Raw genomic sequence first — 23,850 nt, 5'->3', positions numbered from 1 at the left:
AGATATCCTGGAGACTAAACCCTGCTTTCATTTCTTCTGGTTTTATACTCAGAAGTGGAATTGTTGGATTATGCAGTAATTTTATTTCTAACTTTTCGAGGGATCTTCGTATTGTTTTCCACATGGCTGCAACATTTTACATCTCCACCACCAGTACACAACGGTTCTAGTCTCTCCACATGCCTGTCGACAACTGTCCCATTCAGTTTTGTTTCTCTTTACTCAGTTTTGGTTGTGCTGGGTCTTTGTTGCTGCGAGGGGGCTTTCAGTATTTGGGGCGCGCGGGGGCTACCCTCCCCTGGGTGAGTGGGCTTCTCATTGCGGGGCCTCTCTTGGGGAGCACAGGCTCCAGGGGCGTGGGTTTCTCATCGCAGGGCCTCTCTTGTGGAGCACAGGCATCAGGGGTGTGGGCTTCAGGAGCTGCAGCCCGCAGGCTCAGTGGTTGTGACTCATGGGCTTAGTTGCTCTGCGCATGGCATGTGGAATCTTCACGGACCACGGATTGAACCTGTGTGTTCTCTGCATTGGCAGGCGGATTCTTCCACTGTACTGCTAGGGAAGTCCTCTATTTTGTTTGATAGTAGCTATCCCAATTGATGTGAGACGCGTAGATTCTTAGTCAGAATTGTATTTTAACCAGATAGTCTTCTAGTCCTCTGAGAGATATGTTATTAATATAAGGAAGTGAGACACAGAAGGCCAGGTGGGAGGTACTTCAAATTGGCATAGGTTTGTAGCAAGTGAGAAACTGGTTTGAATGTCATGGGAAGGTGTCATTTTGAGAGAGCTGATGGGAAAATGGGAAGAATTTATTTGAATTGAATTTGAAATAATGTGAGAATGACTTTTCATTTTGAATCTAATAGTGTGGATGTAAAGGGAAGGAAAGATGAATTTATTGATCCTTGAGTTTTAGGTGATGAGAATATTGTTGTGGAAATAGATGCCTGCTAGGGCAGCTAGAAATATGGGAGCAGATTATGGGTGAGAAAACAGGTCTGGAAACTTGTTTTTGTGAGAGCTAGTGGGATAGAGGTCATAGTATTTCTCTTTGAAACATTCATTTTCTTTAGAAAAAAATATAATCTGATGAATTTTTCCTTCTCAATCTTTTACAGCTCTTGCAAGCTTAGGATATGAAAAGAGCTGTGTGTTGTTCAATTGTGCAGCCTTAGCTAGCCAGATTGCAGCAGAACAGAACCTGGATAATGATGAAGGATTGAAAATCGCTGCTAAACATTATCAGGTATGCAGAACAGTAGTTACTACCTAACTGTCAACACTGAGTTGGATTGAATTGAAAATCATTTGCGTTTAGGGTTTGTAAATGTTTCTTTACATACAGATGCTTCCTTGAAAAATAATGTACTTTTTAATGAATTGATACATTTTTTTGAAGTCCTTAGATAAAAGAACGGATTTGTAAACCCAGCTCTGTTTTCCTCACCATTGTACACCCAGCACCTAGCACAGTGCTTGGCACATAATAAAGGCTGAGTAAATGTTGGGAGAAAAAATGATTAATTGTTTGAGATAAAATCTTTGGCGAGTCCCTTTTAAATGCATGACCTCATTTAAAATATTTGTACATTATTTTTGCATAATTTTTCTTAGCGAGATATAGTTAAAATTTCACCAGTGTCACAAAAGTTAAGACATCTTGGCAAGAAAATTTTACCTCTAAGACTTGTGAAGAGGTCATAGTTAAATGTGGTCAGATACGTAATGTTATTAACTAAATGTAGGTTTTACATACAGTCAGTTACTAATATGGCATCTTATTTGGCGAGAGTGTATTGTTGACTCAGCTTTTTTTTGCTTCAATTTAAGGAAAAATAAGTGATTATTGTGAAGTGGTAATCTATAATTATGTTTTCATGTTTTCTGTTGCTTTATCATTTACAGAGTACGTTCATGTTCTCTTGCACACTTGGTGATGCACGCTGCATAATGTCATTCTTGTTTTCCAGATGAGGGGACTAGAGGGCAGAAGTGTTAATGCAGTGGTCCCCTGGGGTTTCAGGGGTTCTAAATTTTAGGGAATCCCAAATGGTCCTTGTACTGTCTCTCATGGTTCTGAAGTTAGCTTGTTTCAAAGGTGGAGTTCGGTCTTTTCCATTGTTCAAGTTTAGGGGAGTTGAAGAATGCTGTTCTAAGAAAGTGAGAGGAAAATGTACTTTAACCACACAACATGCTCCCAGTTTTGGATGGGCACAGATGACAATCCTGATCCAAATACCTTTCCTTTGGGAGGCTATAAGTGGCAAGTTTTTTAAAATAAGAAAATGAATTAAAATTTTATTTAGTTGTCTATGCATTGTAAACTCCACTTGTTGGCATGTGAGATCTTTGAGGGCATCCTGAATTACTGAGGATACATTGCACTTTTACTCACAGCAAGGTCCCTAGTGTGAGGGAAAGAGATTCTAAGTTTCTTTCCAAGCCATTTGCTGCCAAGACACTCTGTGCCCTTGGGTAAGTGCTTTAATCTCTGTAGCTCTCCGTTCCTTATTTGTGAATGGGAGACCAGATCCTGTGCGTTAGTAGTGTGTGATTCTGTTAGTGTGCTCAGCGTGTCAGCTGATCGCTCCTTGCAGACATTGATCTAGTTTTATGGTGCTTTCTGACTGCAGCAAATGTGATGTTCACTTCGGTGCAGCTTAACCTTGAGTTAGCTCTGTGTAGCTTAACTGCATAACCCACAGCTCCTTTTAATCCCAGATCGATGTCTTTCTTTCTCCCAGGGTCAGTTGTTTCATAAACGCAGTTATTTTAGTGTTAACCTCAGTGCAGTGCTGAGTTACGTCTGACTCTTCTGTGACCTCATGGCCTGCAACCCACCAGGCTCCTCTCTCTGTGGGATCCCCAGGCGAGATATACTGGAGTGCAGCCATTTCCTTCTCCAGGGGATCTTCTGACCCAGGGATGGAACCCATGTCTCTTGTGCCTCCTGCATTGGCAAGTGGATTCTTTACCACTGTGCCACCTGGGAAGCTAAGCAAAATGTAATTGAGAAGAAAAATCTGATGGGAAACGTTTTACCAGGGAGCTCTGAAAGCCAAATGAAAGATCCTTAGCCAGGGATCATCCTGCTGTTCCCCAGAGGACTAGGTATCAGTACTCTTTAATTATCTGAGAGATGAATTTGGAACCAAAGCAAGAACATTTTAGGGCTAAAAACATTTTAATAATATCCCTGCCTCTGTTCACATGTTGGATTTTGAGGAAGTATTTGCAAAAGTTGAATCACTTGGTCGCATCAGTTTACTTTGTTGCTGTTGAATGTCTAATGCATGTTAAATCTTATTCTGTAGTGTTTTTAGAAAAATATTCTTATTGTTGGTAGGTGAGATGTCTTAGGTCTGTTTTTCATAATATAAGAATTTAAGTACAGTAACTGTTGAACTGAGTTAACATTTGAAGTGGTTTTGTGTGTAATAGTAGAAAATTGTCTTGCTGAGTTCTTACAGGTTTTAATGAAATTCTCCTTTTCCTTCCTCTAGTTTGCTAGTGGTGCCTTTTTACACATTAAAGAGACCGTTTTATCTGCCTTGAATAGAGAGCCCACTGTGGACATATCTCCAGACACTGTTGGGACCCTCAGCCTTATCATGCTGGCCCAGGCCCAAGAAGTGTTTTTTTTAAAAGCCAAAAGAGGTAATTCCACTTTGTTCTCCATTCTGTTGCATGGGAAAAGAAGTGACAGGCTTTTAAAATAAGGTGATTATAATATGTTCAATGTAGAACTTTCATCTTTGCATCTTTGACCCGTGGTTCATTGAAAAATTTCAACTTTCCTTTTCTGACCTGAAGGTGGTATAAACACACAATTCAGAATGTAGGCTGTTTTTGAAGTCTTTTATAAAATGTGTAGTTACCATCTTAAAACACTGAACCCTGGAGGAGTAGTTATGTAGGTTTGTAACATCTAAAATTCACTCATTCATCAGATATTGTAATTACTGGGTACAGCTGTATGCCGGTCCCTGTGATCAGCTCTAGATGGAGTCAGCAGACAGAGAAGATTTCTCTTTTTAGGAAGCTTGCAGTTTATCATGGGGGAGATGATAAACAAGAAAGTAAGTAGCCAAGGTAATTTTAGAGAGAGATAATTGCTATAAACAAAATAAGATGTGATGATGACTGGTGGTGGCTGTGGGATAAGGATGTAGGGGGAGTCATGCTGTTTTTAGATTTTTCAGTCAAGAAGAATTTCCTTGAGGAGGTCTTGTTTAAACTAGACTTCAACTAACAAGGAGGAGCCATCCCAGCAGAGTCCCTGGCCCTGTGAATGAGGGAATAAGGACACTTGTTCTAAGGCATGTAAGTTAGTGTGAGAGATAAGAACAAGGACTGAACGTACAAGTATAGAGGAACAGAGCATGAGAGCAGTCCAGCAAGTGGAAGCTAAACGAACTGGAAAAGGTTTTCTTTTAAAATAACAGCTTATACTGAGATAGAATTCATATACAATAACGTTTACCCTTTTAACATATACAATTCATTGGTTTTTAGTGTATTCAGAGTTTTGCAGCCATCCCTAACTGTCTTACTTTAGAACATCCCACCCCCAAAAGAAATGAAAGAAATGCCACAGGTACTGTCAGTCACTCTCCACTCCTTGTGTACCTTGGCTTCTGACAGCTACTCATTTATTCCAACTCTCTGGATCTGTCTATGGAATAATTAACTTGTACACAGGAGAATTAGTTTCATCACCAAGGATTTTGTAAGACAAATGTATAAACTTGTGATCTCAATGTCTTCACTGAGTTACCATGACATATCAGATTATTTTATATTTATTTTCATTGAAATGATCAGTTTAATATTTTATTCCAGATAAAATGAAAGATGCCATCATAGCTAAATTGGCTAATCAGGCTGCAGATTATTTTGGTGATGCTTTTAAACAATGTCAATACAAAGATACTCTCCCCAAGGTAAGTTATTGTTTTTTGTAAATACTTGGTTGTTTTGCATGTGGAACTATTCGGACATTTTTGTGTCTTAAGCAAGTTGAAAATTACAATTTCTAAAGAAATTTGAAATTTAAGGGGAGACATTTGAAGAATATGTTTGTAGAAATAGTTTTTAATTTAAGATGCATGACACTTTCTCTTTCATATTTAGCGAATGCCTTTGCTTCTGTTCTTTACTAAATTTATTTTTCGAAGCTAAAACTCTTTCTGGAAAATTGTGAATACCTGTCTCCAGTAATTTTATCAGATCAGGGCATTGTTTTGAATCATTGGTCCTTTGGTACAGCATGATACTTGAGCATGTTGATTATTCACGCTTTTAATTATTGTCCTGTTTTCTTAAAGATGAATCTTAAAGCACACAAACAGACATAAAGACAAAAGGAAAAGGAAACTTAACAAATCACCCCGTACTTTGATTAGAATTGAGTTTTGCCAGCAGGGACAGAGAATTGGGCTGCTGTTGTACAGCTCAGGAAAACCGTCGTCTAAAACCTCGTGTCACAGGAAGTATTAATTGTTTTAATGTTAACCTTTCTGAAGCAGCATTTGAAGAGACTAGTCAGTGATGAGCATTTGTAAATGATAAAGCAGACAGACTGAGAGGTAAATTCAGTATGCTTAAAAACAGAAGCTTACAGATTGAAATGTCGTAAGAGTCAACTGCTTTCTTTCAGAAATGTTCAAGGAATTCATTTTGTCTGTATGCTAGCAAATGGTATTTGTTACGTGCTTTTTTTTAGGGAAAATGATTTATAAGTCGTTCAGGAATCTTTATAAATTATGAAATTGCAGACAATTTTGTGGCAAAATAAAAAAGCATGAAAGTATCTCAACACATGAGTGTTGAGAATGAGCAGAATATGAGCATCAAGGAATTTGAAGTATGCTGGAGATTTAAAATTCACCAAGAGATCAGTAGAAGAATTTGCCTAGGACTCTTGAGTAGTAATAGTGTTGCTGTTAAGAGACTTGGGATTTCCTGTCACCTTTTCTTCATCTGAAAGACCTCGTGATCAGCTGCACAGTGTACTGTTAAATCCTGTGAGGCCGTTAGTTCAGTCCTGTCCTGGCGAGAAGACAGTGTCACCTACAAAGACTTGGAAACTACCTCTGCACCACTCCTGGTATTCCTTGAAAAATCTGTTTAAGTACCCAGTTGCTCCAGACTTAACCTTGAGAACTGGCATAAGTGCAGTTTGAGATTTTAGATGTCTTTTATTTTTGCCTTTTGACTAATAAAGCTCATCAGGTATTTTCATATTCTAGTTATAAAACTGGAATATCTGCAAGTAGTGACCCAGGAAGCTAGGAAATTATTCACTGGGAGACAGGAAAGCAAACAAGGTAGTAATTCAGTTTTCATTTCTCTTATTATTTTTTTTGTCTAGACAGTGATTGTCTAGTATATTTCTTGGATATTAAATGGCATGTACTTCCTAAAAACATTGAGCTTATAGGGTAGGATTTGATATTTTGGAAGACCCTCTACTGCTTTTTTGGTTCATGTTTTTGGATCTTCTAAAATCAGTTTTGGTTGGAACGTTTTTCAAAACAAATTAGGGCAAAGTAAGACTTTATCATTTTAGTTATTAGCTCAGTGCATTTGTCTGTCTGCTATGTGTTTTTGAGTGTATGGTATTGAAATGTTAGTCTTTATGTGATGCTGAGTACTTTTTATATGGCTAAAAATCATTGTTATTAAAAGTCTCTTAGATTGTGAATTTAAGTGGGAACTTACTTCACTGTCTTTTGTCTTTTAAACATGATGAAACAGTCAGCTATAGAGCAGTTTCATTAGTATATGTGAGTAATGGTGTCTTAGTTAACTGAGAGCTGGGTAAGGGCTCACAAGAAAGCTGCTAAAGCCCTGTGCTTGATGTTCCTCTGTGAATGTCCATTCTACTTCTCTTTCTAATGCATGCTTTCCTTATTTCTTTGTAAACAAAATGTTGACTTCATGGCTTAAAGAGAATTGTAAAAACCTAAATTGGCTACATTTAACAGTTAAAAAACCCAGTTGTTAATTCTAATTGGAAGAAAAAAACCCTGAATTCATTGAATCCAGTCCACGTAAAATCATGTGGTCTTCTCTGTTTACACCTAATGACTAACCTATCTCTAAACTATTAATGGGGTGATTCTAATTTCTGTCTCCTTTTCCTTTTTCTTCCTGCATCCCATGTTGTCTGTGGTGGTTTGTGTGGTTGGACTCTCCCTGGTCAGTATTTTTATTTCCAGGAGGTGTTCCCTGTCCTGGCTGCAAAGCCCTGTATCATGCAGGCTTATGCTGAGTACCACCAGTCTATCCTGGCAAAACAGCAGAAGAAATTTGGAGAAGAGATTGCACGGCTACAGGTGAGTTTCTTAGAAATAAATATTTAAGTCACTTGAATACTTGGATTTCCTTTTTCTTCCTTTTTTTAGTGAGACTCCAAAGTTTCCTCATAAAAAGCTTTCCCACTGACTGCACCTGTCCATGAAGATGGGTGATTGTTTTTATTTTTCAGGCTATGAAGGAAGTGGCAACCCACTCCAGTGTTGCTGCCTGGGAAATCCCATGGACAGAGGAGCCTGGTCGGCTGCAGTATATTGCGTCACAAAGAGTTCTGTGTGACAGAGCAGCTGAGCACAGCACAGCATACCTACTGTGTGCTTTTTGAAGTTTCCTATTTTATCTAAAAATTTCATGTTAACTTTGCATTCAGTTCTCTTTTATTTACTCATGTTTATTTTAGTATAAAATACTCTAAATTAATTGTCATGCTCCAGAAAGGATGTGGAGTGCTTAACTTGTGGTATAGCCTTGGTCTATAATTGGGTCATACAATTCCATAGTTTGAGAAGGACAGTGGTAATGTATATAAATAGATCGTGTAATCAGCAGACTACCTTCTATGCTGTGGTATCTGCCCTAGGTGTGTGAGTAACTTGCTATGGTATCTGGGTCAACTTTGCAGCAGGGGCGAGCGCTGTTATACAGATTGTATTTTAAGAGTTGGTCAGCAGATGGTAGGAAGAGGACTGTTAAGGAAATTTAATTATGGACTAGTATTAGAAGATACAATGCAAATCTTACTTAGGAAGTTCAGGGTAATTAGTCTTTTCATGAGAAGAGAAACCCAAGTTTTATTAAAAAAAAATAAAATATATGCTTGTATTATACTCCACACTGACAAAATCAGAGAAAGGCACACTCAGATTATCAAACATTTATTTGTCCAGGGATTCACTTTGATTGTAGTAACTTAGCATCATATGAAAGCAGATGAAAACATATGCTTCTGAGAAAGGGGTTTCTAGGGGAAAGTTTTTTTCAGGGTAGTGTATTTAAAGTATCAGGAGTACCGACTGAAAGAAAAGCACACAGCATACGAATTGGAGTGTAAGTTTTATTCAGGGACTGTACTGAGGACTGTGGCCTGGGAGCTCTAGTACTCTTGCCTGGAAAATCCCTTGGGTGGAGGAGCCTGGTAGGCTGCAGTCCATGGGGTCGCTAAGAATCGGAGGCGACTGAGCGACTTCACTTTCACTTTTCAGTTTCATGCATTGGAGAAGGAAATGGCAAGCCACTCCAGTGTTCTTGCCTGGAGAATCCCAGGGATGGGGGAGCCTGGTGGGCTGCTGTCTATGGGGTCGCACAGAGTTGGACATGACTGAAGTGACTTAGCAGCAGCAGCAGTGGCCTGGGAGATGGCCTCTCAGTAGCTCCGAGGAACCTTTCTGAAGAGGTAGGGGAGAAACCCGCTCATATTTGATTTTGATGAGAGAATACCTCCAGTCAAGCATACCTTTCAGTAAAAGATTACTGCTAGTCACAAAGAACAGATATCTCAGGTTAATGATTTTAGTGCTTTTCTGTGTATGGGAAGATACAGGAATCTGAATTCATTAAAATTCTTCCTGAGATATACATCTGTCTAAGGGGCCTGTTTTTCCAGAGCGTGAGGAGTGCGTCATCTTGTTTTTTATCCTGAATTCCTCTCTCAGGGTCCACTGTTGGTAAACTGGTCTTTGTTTTACAGGAGTGTAGCTTCTTTATTTTGGGGGAATTCTGGAACTTTTATGTTCAAATGAGTATTCTCTATAAACCGGTTATATAAGATCTCCTTTTGAAATTTTAATCTAATTTTTAAAACCTTTTTGGAAAAAGGAAGCTATTTCAAATTCACACAGGAGATAAGGACTTCTTTCACTTTTAGACACTTTTTTAGCTTTAGTCATAGGTCAGAAGTTAACAACATAAATACTGACTGATTCATGTCTCCTGGGGCTGTTCCTCTTTCCATTAGGCATGAAATATATTTTTTTTACTTGATTTGAGCTGAGACATAGGCAAAGAGAACAAAACAGACAAAAACGATGAACAGTAAGTCATATTCTTTGCAGTCTTTTGCTCAGAATGCCCCATGCACCTGATGGTTGCACCGTTCAGTCAGTTTTGCAGTCATTGTTAACAGTAATGGGGGAAAGCTTATTAGTCATGAGCAAGCCAGAGATAAAAAACAAATCACAGGACTCAGGAATATCACTGCAATAGGTAAGATAGCAAAGGGAAAATTGCTGTGGGTAATTCACTTCTGGGGCCAAGAAAAATTGTACCTGGGCTTACACAGCTCAGGAAGTGCGCTTCTTGAACAATATAGTTCATTAGGCTCCAGAAAGTGGGTCTACTTGATTGTCCTGGTGAGTCTCTAAAGCTACCAAGGCTCAATTTTTAAAAAGACATAAAAATACAGTTTACCCTTGAACAACACAGATGTGAACTGTCCAAGTCAACTTACATGCAGGTGTATTTCAATGAATAAATACTCGGCTCTCCATACTGGCAGCTTCTGAATTTGTGGAGTCAACCAACTGCTGGTCGTGTACTATGTTTAATCTGCAGACACAGAATCTGTAGGTCCAGGGGGCCAGCGTTCAGATTTTAGTGCCTGTGAAGAGTTCTGGAGCCAACCCCCACAGAGACTGAGGGATGCCTCTGTATAGATGTAAAATTGTGACTCAGATAAAATGGATACATATCAGATATTTATTTAATTCATTAATGAGGAGTCTAATAAGATGATAAGACTGACTTTATGAAAGTATTGCTTTTTCTTTGTTAGATACTAGTTTGTAGGTATTAAGGAGAGTGTCCTCACTAGATATGTGCTGAGATATTTAGGGATAAAGGGTTGTGATGTCTGAACTTCAAACAGTTATGTAAAAAGAAAGGGTCTGTATATGTGGGAAAGAGAGCAAATATGACAAAATTGGTAACAGTTGTTAAACTTGCCAGGGGAGGCGTTTTTTCTCAATTGTTTTGTTCTTTTAATTTTTCTGTGAACTTGAACATTTTCAATATAAGGGGAAAACAGGCATACACTTAGCCGATCTCTACCTTTTCCCTTCTGTTTTATTCCCTACAGCCTTTTCTCCCACTGCCTCATAGGTAATTTTCATTTATTTCTTATTTAATCCTTTCAGTGTTTTTTTTTTATTCTCTTTGAAAATATAAGCAGAAATGTGCACATGTGCACGCACACTTAATGCATATTCTTAGCTCTCCTGTTCTTTATATAAGAGATCATATGCCACGGGTGGCACATTGGTAAAGAATCCACCTGCCAGTGCAGGAGACACAGGAATTGCGGGTTTGATCCCTGGGTTGGGAAGATCCCTTGGAGTAGGAAATGCCAACCCATTCCAGTATTCTTGCCTGGGAAATCCCATGGACCGAGGAGCCTGGCAGGCTGCAGTCCTTGGGGTTGTGAAGAGTCAGACGTGACTGGGCATCTGAGCACATACATGCTCTGTGTAGTGTTGTGCATCTTATTTTTCTCACATAGCATATTGAATGGAGAAGGCAGTGGCACCCCAGTCCAGTACTCTTGCCTGGAAAGTCCCAGGGACGGGGAAGCCTGGTGGGCTGCTGTCTATGGGGTTGCACAGAGTCGGACATGACTGAGCGACTTCACTTTCACTTTTCACTTTCATGCATTGGAGAAGGAAATGGCAACCCACTCCAGTGTTCTTGCCTGGAGAATCCCAGGGACGGGGAAGCCTGGTGGGCTGCCGTCTATGGGGTCGCACAGAGTTGGACACGACTGAAGTGACTTAGCAGCAGCAGCAGCATATTGAAGCCCTCTCCATTTCATACAGCAGCTAAGAGACTTTTCTCATTTCTCTTCAGAGCTGCATTGTACTTCATTATATAAACCACACGTTATTGCTGGATACTTGTGTGTTTCCAAGATTTGTTATTACAAACCACACTGCAGTGATTAATTATGTGAATGTGGCATTTTGTATTTCAGTAGTTGTCTTGGCTCAGGTTTCCATAACAAAATACCATAGACTGGGTGGTTTAAACAACAGAAATTTGAATTCTGAGGGTGTCAGGATGGTGGGCTTACCTACTGCTAGCCTGACTTCTTGCTGTGTACTTTTATGGTAGGGAGAGACAGCATGCTTTCTGTTGTCTCTTCTTACAAGGGCACTAATCCTTTCACTAGGGCCTCACCCTCGTGACTTCTCCATGATCTCCCAAAGGCCCCATGTCCAAGTACCATCTCTTGGGAAGTTAGAGCATCAACATACACATTCTGAGGGGGTGGGGGTGGGGACACAGTTCAGTCCACATGAGCAGGTATATTTTAAATTCCTGGAAATGGGATTGCTGATATCAGAGTATAAGTACATCTGTAATTCATTGTATATTATATTCAATTCTTGGATCTTTGATCCACTTGGAGTTTATCCTGATAGGTGATGTGAAGGATGGATGCAATTTTTATTTTTTCAAACGGCTACCCAGTTGTCTTCAGATCGGTTACTGCAATGACTTTCTTTACCCCATTGCATTGAGATTTTGACTTTATCACTTACTAAATCCTTCATATGTATTTGGGTCTATTTTTATTCTGCTACATTGGCCCATTTTATCTGTTCGTATTCCAGCTATACCATTTGAATCATTGACACTTTAGAATGTTTTAATACCTAATTGGTAGTGATCATCTCTCAGTCCCTGAATTTTCTTGATTGCTCCTGCTTATGCGTCTGTATGAATTTTATTTAAGTATTTATTATGGAAAGCTTCAAACATATATATAAAAATAAGAATCATCAAATATCTATTACCCAGTTTCAGTGATTATTAATATTTTCTCTGTGTCTCATCTGTTCCCCCTTCCTCTTTTTTTTGATGTATTTATAGCTATCTCACGTATCATTTCATCCTTAAGTTACTTAAGTATATGCCTCTAATAGATAAGACTTTAAAAAATTAAAACCGCAATGTCATCTTATTTAGTACAGTTAGTACTAGTTTGTAAGCTAGTAACCTAATATTACCCAAACCTGGTTTAGTTTTCTTTGATTTTTTTCTAAAATGTGCTTTTATAGTTTGTTCAAATAAGGATTCATGTACAGTCCTCGTCACATTTGGTTGATTGGTCTCATGAATTTTCAGTTTGTAGTGGCCTCTGCTCCCCAACTGCCATGTAGAATTGTCTTTACTTTTTCTTGTTTTATATGTTTCTTACAGTGGTTTCTGTGATAACCTATTATCCCTTTCATGTTCTTTGCATAAATATTTCAGTCTTTCTTTTCTTAAATGATTTCATATTTTTCTTCACTGAGTTCTTCGGGTCTCGTTTCACATTCTGTTGCTATCAGAATATCACTCACTGTTACCTGAGTGTTACCCACTGTTATCTTGCTATCTGAATAGCATCTCTGTTCATATTTTGTGTTCTTTTGGTACTGTGATTGCATCCTTATGTCTTTTAGCTTATTTTACCTTTTTTAGTAGGCTGTGTTCTTTGGTTTGTGGCACCATTTCTTTTTCTTTTGGCTGTGCCTCACGCCTTGCGTGATCTTAGTTCCCTGACCAGGGATTGAACCTGGGGCCACAGCAGTGAAAGTGCAGAGTCCTAACCACTGGATCACCAGTATTCCCTGTGGCAACATTTTCTTTGGTGAATTTTCATTTTCTGTTGAAAAGTTTCACTGCTCATTTTCACCCTTTTCCTTGTGGTTTCTTTGTGTTGAGACAGATGGAATGCCTTTTTGGTTACTTGTGTTTGAATGAGCTTGATTTTAGTCAAAGAGGTTCCTGGGTGGGGGAACACCAGGTATCTTTGCAAGCCTTCTTGTGTAGGGCCCTTCCCGTCTGGTTCTCCAAGCCTGGTGTAGGAAGGATTCCACTTTTGTGCCTTTGCTTTTCTAGGTGGTCTATCTGCTGTAACAGTTTGTACTCTGTGGACGTTTTCTGAGTGCTCATCCCTTTTCCTCCTCCCCACTTTTCTGCCCTTTTTTCTGCTTACCCAGTAACCCTGTTCTTGTCGTTATCTGCCTTTTTGGGTCAAGGCCCCTCAGAATTCTGTTTTTCCTTCAACCTTTGTCTGGCTCCAGGAGGCCATTTGGCTTTTCCTTTATCATCAGCTGGCAGCTGTCACCTCATTGCATTTCATTGTTTTCAGATTTGCTTAACTAAGCACTTTCCCCTCAGGGTGGGCCCTTAGCCTTCCCTTGTTTCTCCTGCTCTGTTGCTTCTAATACCAATTTTGCTATTTAGGAGAGTGTTTGATCACATTTACAAGTCAAATTTGATGTACAGATTTAAAAAGTGGTTTAAATTTGTGTGTTTTCCCATCTCCTAGTTTACACTAAAGATGTAGCTTTTGTTTGTTTTGGTTTTCCTTATTTCTATTTCATATTAATCTTGCACAAATATTTTAAGATTTCTTTCCATTGCTAGTAACTGGATTATTAGTTTTTGGTTATCTTTTCAGATTGGTGGTGGTTTATCTGTATTTTCTATGTTGATTGTGTATCTAAACTACTTCTTACATAGAATAGTTGTTTCTTTTAGATTTTTCTGGCATGCAAATAAATATATCACCTGTAAATAATAAATTGTTCCTTTTCTTTTCTAAATTTTACACCTCTAATTTCATTTTTTTGTCTGGTTATTTTTACATGGTCAATGTTCATGATGATACTGGTGATCTTTGTTTTATTTCAACTCTAGGAGTATTTTATTTTTCTGCTAAGCATGATATCAGCATTGAGGGTTAAAATTTTAATGTATTAAGGAACTGGATATTTATTTTTATTTTACTAAGATTTAAGAAAAGTCAAGAGTGAATATTTTATTAAATGATTTTTCAACATCTATGAGATAATTTGATTTTTTTAAACTTAAATTTATTATTTGGAGAATTATATAAATAGGTTTTCTAACATTAAACCATTCTTATAATCTTGTAATTTTGATGTTTTTACTTTATCTTTTGGTGTTTTTGCTTTTATGTCTTCATGTGGTCACTACAGATGTTCTTTATAAGCCTGAGACTATTATGTATTCTCTAATTGTGGAGTCCAGGGTTCTCCATGTCTGATAAATCAAACTCATTAATTGTGTTGTTCAGAACTTCTGTAATCTTAAACATTTTTGGTTTACTTGGTCCATTTATTGCTGAAACAAAGAGTGTTAAAATCATGCACTCTAATGATAATAAAATGGGTAGGTTTATCAGTTTTTTATTATAATTGTTTATATAGATGTCAAGCGAGTGTATGCTCCTCTGTTCTGTCTCGTCACAACAAAGATTTGGAGTGACAGACATTAAAGCCCTCGGCGTGTCACAGCTCTTAGGTCTTGGACAAACTGTGTTATAGCTCTCAGGTCTCAAACGGACCGTGTTATAGCTCTTAGACAAATCAGTGTTACAGCTCCGTGTTACAGCTCTATTTTATTTAGATAATAGCAGGAAAATCCATCCTTGAGGCATGAGGTCATGTAGAGAGGTCATGTGGAGACCTCATGAGAAGAGAGAGAGAGCGAGCCCTTTGGCTCCTCTTTTTATATGTTTTTTCTTCCCCCTGGGCCTGCCCTATGCAAATTGGGGTAGCTAGAGGTTTGTTCTACCTGAGGTCCTCACTCTGGTCCTCGGACCTTCCTTTGACCTTCCTTTGTTCTATTTTTGCAGGCTTTTCCCTTCCTTGTCTTTTAGCCACCACCATTCTGGACTCATTCTAACTACCTAACATAAAGGCTTTCAGATACAACATTTGTGAAGTTTATATCTTTCTGGCAAATTGTCAGATGTTAAACATTATATTACTGCATTTATCCTCAATAGCTTTTGACTTGATTATCAATTTTATTTGGTGTTACTGTACCCAATATCACCTAAGTAATTTGAGCCCTAAATTTATGTAAGGCTATGTTCATCTTTTGCATCGCAAGGGCAACTTTTAAAGAAAAAATTCCGATTGTTGCTGACATGACATGCTTCTTTGTTGTTTTCCTGTGTTGCAGAGTAGTTTTCTGACCCACCATTTTCATCCCACATATAGCCCTTTGAGGTTTTGCCTTCATGTAGGGGTGGGGCGGTGAAGGGGATGTTTCTTCTTTCTAGTTTGCTGTCTTAGGTAGTTTCAAGACCCCTGTCTTAAGTCTGCCTGAAGGCTTTTAATGCATTTTAATTGCTAGTCCTTTGGATACAGAAATACCCAACAGCCAGAGACAGCTTTCCTCAATGTCAGTTTATAATTTTGATTTCTTTTATTCTCTTGGTAATTCATTCATGTCTTAGAGGGGTGTCTGCTATGTATTCTTCATTTTTGATGTTTTGGTTATTTTTGATAAGAGAATTGCTAGGTTGAATTGCTAGGTTGTTCTGTTGATCACAATGCTAGTAATGCTGGTCTTTAAAGATTTTTTTAAAAAACCAAAGCTTGGATATTTGTTGGAAAAAAAGAAAACTTTTTTTTTCTTTTTTAACATTTTCTTGCTAGCATGCAGCAGAATTGATAAAAACAGTGGCATCTCGCTATGATGAATACGTCAACGTGAAGGAATTCTCTGACAAAATCAGCCGTGCCCTTACTGCGGCAAAGAAGGATAATGACTTCATCTATCATGATCGAGTTCCAGACCTTAAAGATCTGGACCCTATTGGCAAAGCCACACTTGTGAAATCTACTCCAGTCAACGTACCCATCAGCCAGAAATTCACTGGTATGTCAGCTATTCAGAGGCACTTTAGTGTTAGGTATTTTTTCTCCAGTTTAATCTATTTTTTGTAGCTAAAATCACATAGTTGCAATTGTATGCTTTGAATATAATTTTATTCATGTTAACAGTGAAATTTTAAGATGGACAGTAAATGGTAGTAAAGCATAAAGTATACAACAGAGTCAGAAAACTTGAAACTGAGTAACTATAAAGACTTAAATGAGCGCTTGTCTTTTGTGCTGCGATTCATGGGGTTGCAAAGAGTTGGACACGACTGAGCGATTGATCTGATCTGATCTGTCTTTTTGTTAACATTTGTTATTTAAGATTCTGGTATTAAGAATAAACGTATATGACTTTAAGCATATAAGCTTCTGGAGTCATGGTTGTATCAGATAAGTAAATGTCATAATATCCTTGACTATTGTAGGTCTATGCAATCAATATATGGTAGCCTCTAGCTGAGACCCCAGGGATCTAATATTTCTAAGTTATTGGATGGTTGTTTTAGAGTTGGCCATCTGTATCTGTGGTTCCACAGCCATGAATTTAAAGCAACTGCTGACTGAAAATAGTCACAGAAAAAATTTCCAGAAAGTTCCAAAAAGAGCAAAACTTGAATTTGCAATACTCTGCAACTGTTCACATAGCGTTTACATTGTATTAAGTTTTATAAATAAGCTAGAAATGATTTAAAGTGTATGAGAGAATATGTGTAAGCTATGTGCAAACACTGTGCCACTTCATGTAGGAGACTTGAGCATCCTCAGAGCCTGGGACCCACTGAGGGTCCTGGAACCAGTCCCCTGAGGACACCATGGGACTACTGTACTTACTTCTGTTTAACAAGCTCAAAGTGTTTACCGTGTGCCAAAAGCTCTTTTAAGCACTTTAAAATATTAGTTCATTTACTTCTCATAGCAGCTACACGAGGCAGGTGTGGTTATTGTCCCCATTTGACTGCTGAGTATACTGATGGAGAGTGGTGAAGTCATTTGCTCAAGGTTGCAGAGCCAGGAAGTGGTAGAGCTGGAAACCATGGTACTATGGTCAGTTTTATCAATGAATGAGTATTGTTTTCTCTTGTGTAGATCTTCCTCACCAAAGATCCCTTAAACTTAATGATAAACACATCTTTAAGAAAATTAAGTTCAAGGAAAAGCCTTCATTATCATTGCCTGTGAATACAGTGATCTAAAAATTCTCTTTATCATTGTCCTTTCAATAGATTTAGTTTTGTTTTTTTAAATGTTTGAAGACTTTTAATGTGAATATTGGAAAGGAGATATGAATAGTCACTTTATAGTTTGAGTTTTTGTCTTAAAACTTTATTGAAATTGATTCCTCTTTTTAGATCTGTTCGAGAAGATGGTTCCTGTGTCAGTCCAGCAGTCTTTGGCTGCCTATAATCAGAGGAAAGCTGATTTAGTTAACAGATCAATTGCTCAGATGAGAGAAGCCACCACTTTGGCAAATGGGTAAGTACGGCTTAACTTTCATAACTTTATCTAAATTTCTGATGTTTCCTGATGGATTATTTATGAACATTGTACTTTTCTGAGCTTAGAACTGAATGTTAAGGATATTTGAAATAGCGAATAGAGACACACACACATTTCTTGGGAACACTATATTTACTGAGCCCCAACAACAAAGCAGATATAACTGGAAGAAATTTAACTGCTGAAACAAAGTGAAAATATGTGGCCACTGATTTGTATTTTGGGGGTATTTATTTGAGGGAAATGAGAAATAGAAATGAACTTTTAAAGTTCAGATACATGTACATTCAATATTCTGAACAAGTTCTTGTTTTTGGTGGATTGAAGACAAAATAACTTATCATTTAAAAAAATATATTGAGTATAATTTTACACAACAAAATAAATCCATTTTAAATGTATAGTTGTTTTTTGATAAATGTGTGTGGCCATGTAACTACCCACCATGATCAAGTAGAGAACATTTCTATCACCCGAGAAAAATTCCCTCACGCCTTTCCATTCAATGTCTTCTCCTCCACCCTCTAGCCACTTCTGATCTGCTCCCTGTCACCATAGGTTAGTTTTACCTTTTATATAATTTTAATATAAATGTAATCATTATAGTGTGTGCAATATGTAGATTTTATAGTGTATTATATACAGTAAACAGTACATTGCATATATAGTATGATATATACAGTGTATGGTATTGTTATAGTAATGTATAATATATAATATAGTATGTACAGCATGTAACAGTATGTATTAAAAATATCTTAGGCTTCTTTCACTTGGCATAATCATGGTATATGTATCAGTTTGATCCTTTTTATTACTTAGCAGTATTCCTTTTGACGGTCAAATAGTTTGTTACTTTTACCTATTGGTGGACATTTTGGTTGTTACGAACATGGGTGTACACATCTTTCTGTGGACATGTTTTATTTCTCATGAGCAAATAACCTAGGATTACAGAATTGTTGAGTTGTATGGTTAGTGTATGTTTACTTCACAGGAAATGGCCAGATGGTTTTCCAGAGTCATTGTTCCTGCACCGTTTGAGAAGCGCGCTTTCTTGGCACCTCGTCAGAACTTAGCATTGTCAGTCTCTCTGATTTTAGCTATTGTAGTGTGTGTGTAGCAGTGTCTCATTGTGGTTCAGTTTGCATTCCCCCTGGTGACTAATGATATTGAGCAACTCTTCATGTGCTTATTAGCCCTTCATGTCTTTCGTCATGTATTGAAATCTATTGCTCATTTTTTTTCTTAATATCTTTAAAGTGTTCTTTAGATATTCTAGAGGTAAGTCTTTTGTCAGATATGTTACTGAGTTTTTTTTTCCCTAGTCTTGTTTGCTTTTTCATGTTCTTAATTTTGATGAATGAGTATGTTTTGACCTCATTTTTCTTTTTCCAGCAGGAAGACAGCATAAGTTTACCCAAATATTCCTCCCATTATATAAATGAAGTAATAGATTAATAGTTACTGTGCCACAAAACAAAACAAATGGAAATTCTGTATTAATATGTATATCAACTATGTCCTCTTGACATTATGCCTAGATGATGTGAAATTGGGTGTTAGTTCTAGAAGGTCTTGTAGGTCTTCAATGAACCATTCAACTTCAGCTTCTTCAGCATTAGTTATTGAGGCATAGACTTGGATTACTGTGATATTGAATGGTCGCCTTGGAAATGAACAGAGATCATTCTCTCGTTTTTGCACTTGCATCCAAGTACTGCATTTCAGAGTCTTTTGTTTACTATGAGGGCTACTCCATTTTTTCTAAAGGATTCCTGCCCATAGTAGTAGATATAATGGTCATCTGAGTTAAATTCACCCATTCCAGTCCATTTCAGTTTGCTGATTCCTAGAATGTTGACGTTCACTTGTGTCATCTCCTGTTTGACCACTTCCAATTTGCCTTGATTCATGGACCTGACATTCCAGGTTCCTATGCAATATTGCTCTTTACAGCATCGGACCTTGCTTCTATCACCAGTCACATCCACAACTGGGTGGTGTTTTTGCTTTGGCGCCCTCTCTTCATTGTTTCTGGAGTTAATTCTCCACTGATCTCCAGTAGCATGTTGGGCACTTATCGACCTGGGGAGTTCATCTTTCAGTGTCCTGTCTTTTTGCGTTTTCATACTGTTCATGGGGTTCTCAGGGCAAGACTACTGAAGTGGTTTGCCATTCCCTTCTCCAGTGACCACATTTTGTCAGAACTCTCCACCATGACCCATCCGTCTTGGGTGGCCCTACAGTGGCATGGCTCATAGTTTCATTGAGTTAGACAACGATGTGGTCCATGTGATCAGTTTTGTTAGTTTTCTGTGATTGTGGTTTCCACTCTGTATGCCCTCTGATGGAGAAGGAAAAGAGTCTTATGAAAGCTTCCTGATGGGAGAGACTGACTGAGGGGGAAACTGGGTCTTGTTCTGATGGGCAGGGCCATGCTCAGTAAGTCTTTAATCCAATTTTCTGTTGATGGGTGGGGCTGTGTTTCCTCCCTGTTGTTTGACCTGAGGCCAAACTGTGGTGGAGGTAATGAAGATAATGGCCACTTCCTTCAAAAGGTGCCTCTGACCCTGAAGCAGGCCACCGCTGACCCATGCCTCCGGTGGAGACTCCTGGACACTCACGGGCAAGTCTGGGTCAGTCTCTTATGGGGTCACTGGTCCTTTCTCCTGGGTCCTGGTGTGTACAAGGTTTTGTTTGTACGCTCCAAGAGTCTGTTTCCCCAGTTCTGTTTAAGTTCTGGTGTAAGTCTTTGGGTCCTGGTGTGCACAAGGTTTGTTTGAGCCCTCTGAGTGTGTCTGGTGGGTATGGGGTTTGATTCTAAACACGATTTTGCTCCTCCTACCGTCTTGCTGGGGCTTCTCCTTTGCCCTTGGACGTGGGGTATCTTTTTTTGGTGGGATCCAACATTCTCCAGTTGATGGTTGTTCAGCAGCGAGCTGTAATTGTGGAGTTCTTGGGGGACTGGAATATAAAAGTAGGAAGTCAAGAGATACCAGGAGTAACAGGAAAATTTGGCTTTGGAGTACAAAACGAAGCAGGTCAAAGGCTAACAGAGTTTTACCAAGAGAACGCACTGGTCATAGCAAACACCCTCTTCCAACAACACAAGAGAAGACTCTACACATGGATATCACCAGATGGTCAATACCAAAATCAAATTGATTATATTCTTTGTAGCCAAAGATGGAGAACCTCTATACAGTCAGTAAAAACAAGACTGGGAGCTAACTATGGCTCAGATCATGAACTCCTTATTGCCAAATTCAGACTTAAATTGAAGAAAGTAGGAAAAACCACCAGACCATTCATATATGACCTAAATCAAATCCCTTATGACTTTACAGTGGAAATGAGAAATAGATTCAAGGGATTAGATCTGATAGAGTGCCTGAAGAACTATGGATGGAGGTTCGTGACACTGTACAGGAAGCAATGATCAAGACCATCCCCATGAAAAAGAAATGCAAAAAGACAAAATGGTAGTCTGAGGAGGCCTTACAAATAGCTGAGAAAAGAAGAGAAGTGAAAGGCAAAGGAGAAAAGGAAACATATACCCATTTGAATGCAGAATTCCAGAGAATAGCAAGGAGAGATAAGAAAGCCTTCCTCAGTGATCAATGCAAAGAAATAGAGGAAAACAACAGAATGGGAAAGATTAGAGAGCTCTTCAAGAAAATTAGAGATACCAAGGGAACACTTCATGCAAAGATGGGCACAATAAGGACAGAAATGGTATGGACCTAACAGAAGCAGAAGATACTAAGAAGAGGTGGCAAGAATCCACAGAAGAACTGTACAAAAAAGATCTTCATGACCCAGATAACCCCAGTGGTGTGATCACTCACCTAGAACCAGACATCCTAGAATGCGAAGTCAAGTGGGCCTTAGGAAGCCTCACTACGAACAAAGCTAGTGGAGGTGATGGAATTCCAGTTGAGCTATTTCAAATCCTAAAAGATGATGCTGTGAAAGTGCTGCACTCAATATGCCAGCAAATTTGAAAAGCTCAGCAGTGGCCACAGGACTGGAAAAGATCAGTTTCCATTCCAGTCTCAAAGAAAGGCAATGCCAAAGAATGTTCAAACTACCACACAATTGCACTTATCTCACATTCTAGCAAAGTAATGCTCAGAATTCTCCAAGCCAGACTTCAACAGTATGTGAACTGTGAGCTTGCAACTGTTCAAGCTGGATTTAGAAAAGGCAGAGGAACCAGAGATCAAATTGCCAACATCCGCTGGATCATGGAAAAAGCAAGAGAGTTCCAGAAAAACATCTATTTCTGCTTTATTGACTATGCCAAAGCCTTTGGCTGTGTGGATCACAACAAACTGTGGAAAATTCTGAAAGAGATGGGAATACCAGACCACCTGACCTGCCTCTGAGAAACCTATATGCAGGTCAGGAAGCAACAGTTAGAACTGGACATGGAACAACAGGCTGGTTCCAAATCGGGAAAGGAGTACGTCAAGGCTGTATATTGTCACCCTGCTTATTTAACTTCCATGCAGAGTACACCATGAGAAACGCTGGGCTTCATGAAGCACAAGCTGGAATCAAGATTGCTGGGAGAAATATCAGTCACCTCAGATATGCAGATGACACCACCCTTATGGAAGAAAGTGATGAGGATCTAAAGATCCTCTGGATGCACGTGAAAGACAAGAGTGAAAAAACTAGCTTAAAGCTCAGCATTCAGAAAACTAAGACCATGGTATCCAGTCCCATCACTTCATTGCAAATAGATGGGTAAACAGTGGAAACAGTGGCTGACTTTATTTTTTGGGGCTCCAAAATCACTGCAAATGGTGACTGCAGCCATGATATTAAAAGACACTTGCTCCTTGGAAGGAAAGCTGTGACCAACCTAGACAGCTTATTAAAAAGCAGAGACGTTACTTTGCCAACAAAGATCTGTCTAGTCAAATCTATAGTTTTTCCAGTAGTCATGTATGGGTGTGAGAGTTGGACTGTTAAGAAAGCTGAGAGCCAGAGAATTGATGCTTTTGAACTGTGGTGTTGGAGAAGACTTTTAAGAGAATCCCTTGGACTGCTAGGAGATCCAGCCAGTCCATCCTAAAGGAAATTAGTCCTGAATATTCATTGGAAGGACTGATGTTGAAGCTGAAACTCCAAAACTTTGGCCACCTGATGTGAAGAACTGACTCAATGGAAAAGACCCTGATGCTGGCAAAGATTGAAGGCAGGACGAGGAGACAACAGAGGATGAGATGACTGGATGGCATCACCGACTTGATGTACGTGAATTTGAGTAAGCTATGCAAGTTGGTGATGGACAGGGAGGCCTGACGTGCTGCAATCCATGGCGTCACAAAGAGTCGGACACAACTGAGCAACTGAACTGATGTGAAATTATAACTATGTAGTGTATTATTTCTCTTTTATCACTGACAGTATAAGAATCAGGAGTGTGATAAAAGATCACATTCTTAAAATAGAATTTTTTACTTTTAATTAGAGTGAAAGAAGTAACGTTTAACCAGTGAGCCAAAGGTATCTAGTATATTTTAATGTAACTTTTAAACATTTTGGCTCTCAGTTCTGAACTGTGAATCTAACTTAATTCTCTAATGTTTTATTTAATTTTCTCAATTCCTGATTTTCTGTTTTTCCTTTGTCTTTGCTTTATGTTTCCATTTACAGGGCTTATCCACTTTTTTGGAGTGATAACTCCGCTGCTAGTGTTTGAAAGGATTAGATCTTTAATTGACATAGTATCTCATTTTTTCAGGGTGTTAGCTTCCCTTAATCTTCCAGCAGCAATTGAAGATTTATCTGGAGATACCGTACCTCAGTCTATATTGACCAAGTCCACATCTGTGATTGAACAGGGAGGCATCCAGACCGTTGATCAGTTGTTCAAAGAGCTACCCGAACTTCTTCAAAGAAATAGAGAAATCCTCGACGAGGTATGTTTTAAGAGGTTTGCTTTTCAGGTAAATAAAATACTCTTTGGCCCCTTGGTGTCCAGCAGGGATTGGGACAGGAGGCTTCTTCCTGCTTCTTCCTGTGGTTTCACAGGGTAGCACTCATCATTCAGGTTAATTTATTGTGGCCCATAGTCTGCCCTTCAGTTTAAGAGGAATTCTGAGTGAGAATGGGTTTATATGTCTTAAGGGTATATAAGTGTGCATTACGACCATTGTCTGAAACTAGTATACTGTGGGAAATCACTATCACACACACTGTTCAGACTTTTTCATTATTAAGGATTTATTTTTCTTGTGAAACATTCAGTCTGTGGTGAACAAGGAATCAGACTAAGGAAGTTAGGCCATCATATGTTTTCCAAGCCCACCATGCTCATCTTCAGATGGCAAGGGTATTT

The 23,850-nt window shown here is 38.6% G+C and overlaps 1 protein-coding gene across 2 annotated transcripts in view; it reads left to right on the top strand.

Annotated features, from left to right (window-relative positions):
* PDCD6IP (programmed cell death 6 interacting protein) overlaps positions 1-23,850 on the top strand; it is a 71,365-nt gene that overhangs the window by 24,638 nt on the left and 22,877 nt on the right. Inside the window, exons 4-10 of one of the 2 annotated variants that reach the window (XM_027523440.1) lie at positions 1,119-1,246; positions 3,504-3,657; positions 4,843-4,943; positions 7,224-7,340; positions 15,774-15,996; positions 17,348-17,471; positions 23,254-23,431. In XM_027523440.1, the coding sequence (XP_027379241.1) occupies positions 1,119-1,246; positions 3,504-3,657; positions 4,843-4,943; positions 7,224-7,340; positions 15,774-15,996; positions 17,348-17,471; positions 23,254-23,431 (1,025 nt within the window). Of the gene's footprint in view, positions 1-1,118; positions 1,247-3,503; positions 3,658-4,842; positions 4,944-7,208; positions 7,341-15,773; positions 15,997-17,347; positions 17,472-23,253; positions 23,432-23,850 lie in introns of both variants that reach the window. The other variant, XM_027523439.1, reaches the window with a different exon arrangement.

Source organism: Bos indicus x Bos taurus, chromosome 22 (assembly GCF_003369695.1).
Source record: "Bos indicus x Bos taurus breed Angus x Brahman F1 hybrid chromosome 22, Bos_hybrid_MaternalHap_v2.0, whole genome shotgun sequence".
NCBI classification, from domain to species: Eukaryota; Metazoa; Chordata; class Mammalia; order Artiodactyla; family Bovidae; genus Bos; species Bos indicus x Bos taurus.
Note: the sequence above shows the minus strand (reverse complement) of the source record. Positions and strands in the feature narration are given on the sequence as shown.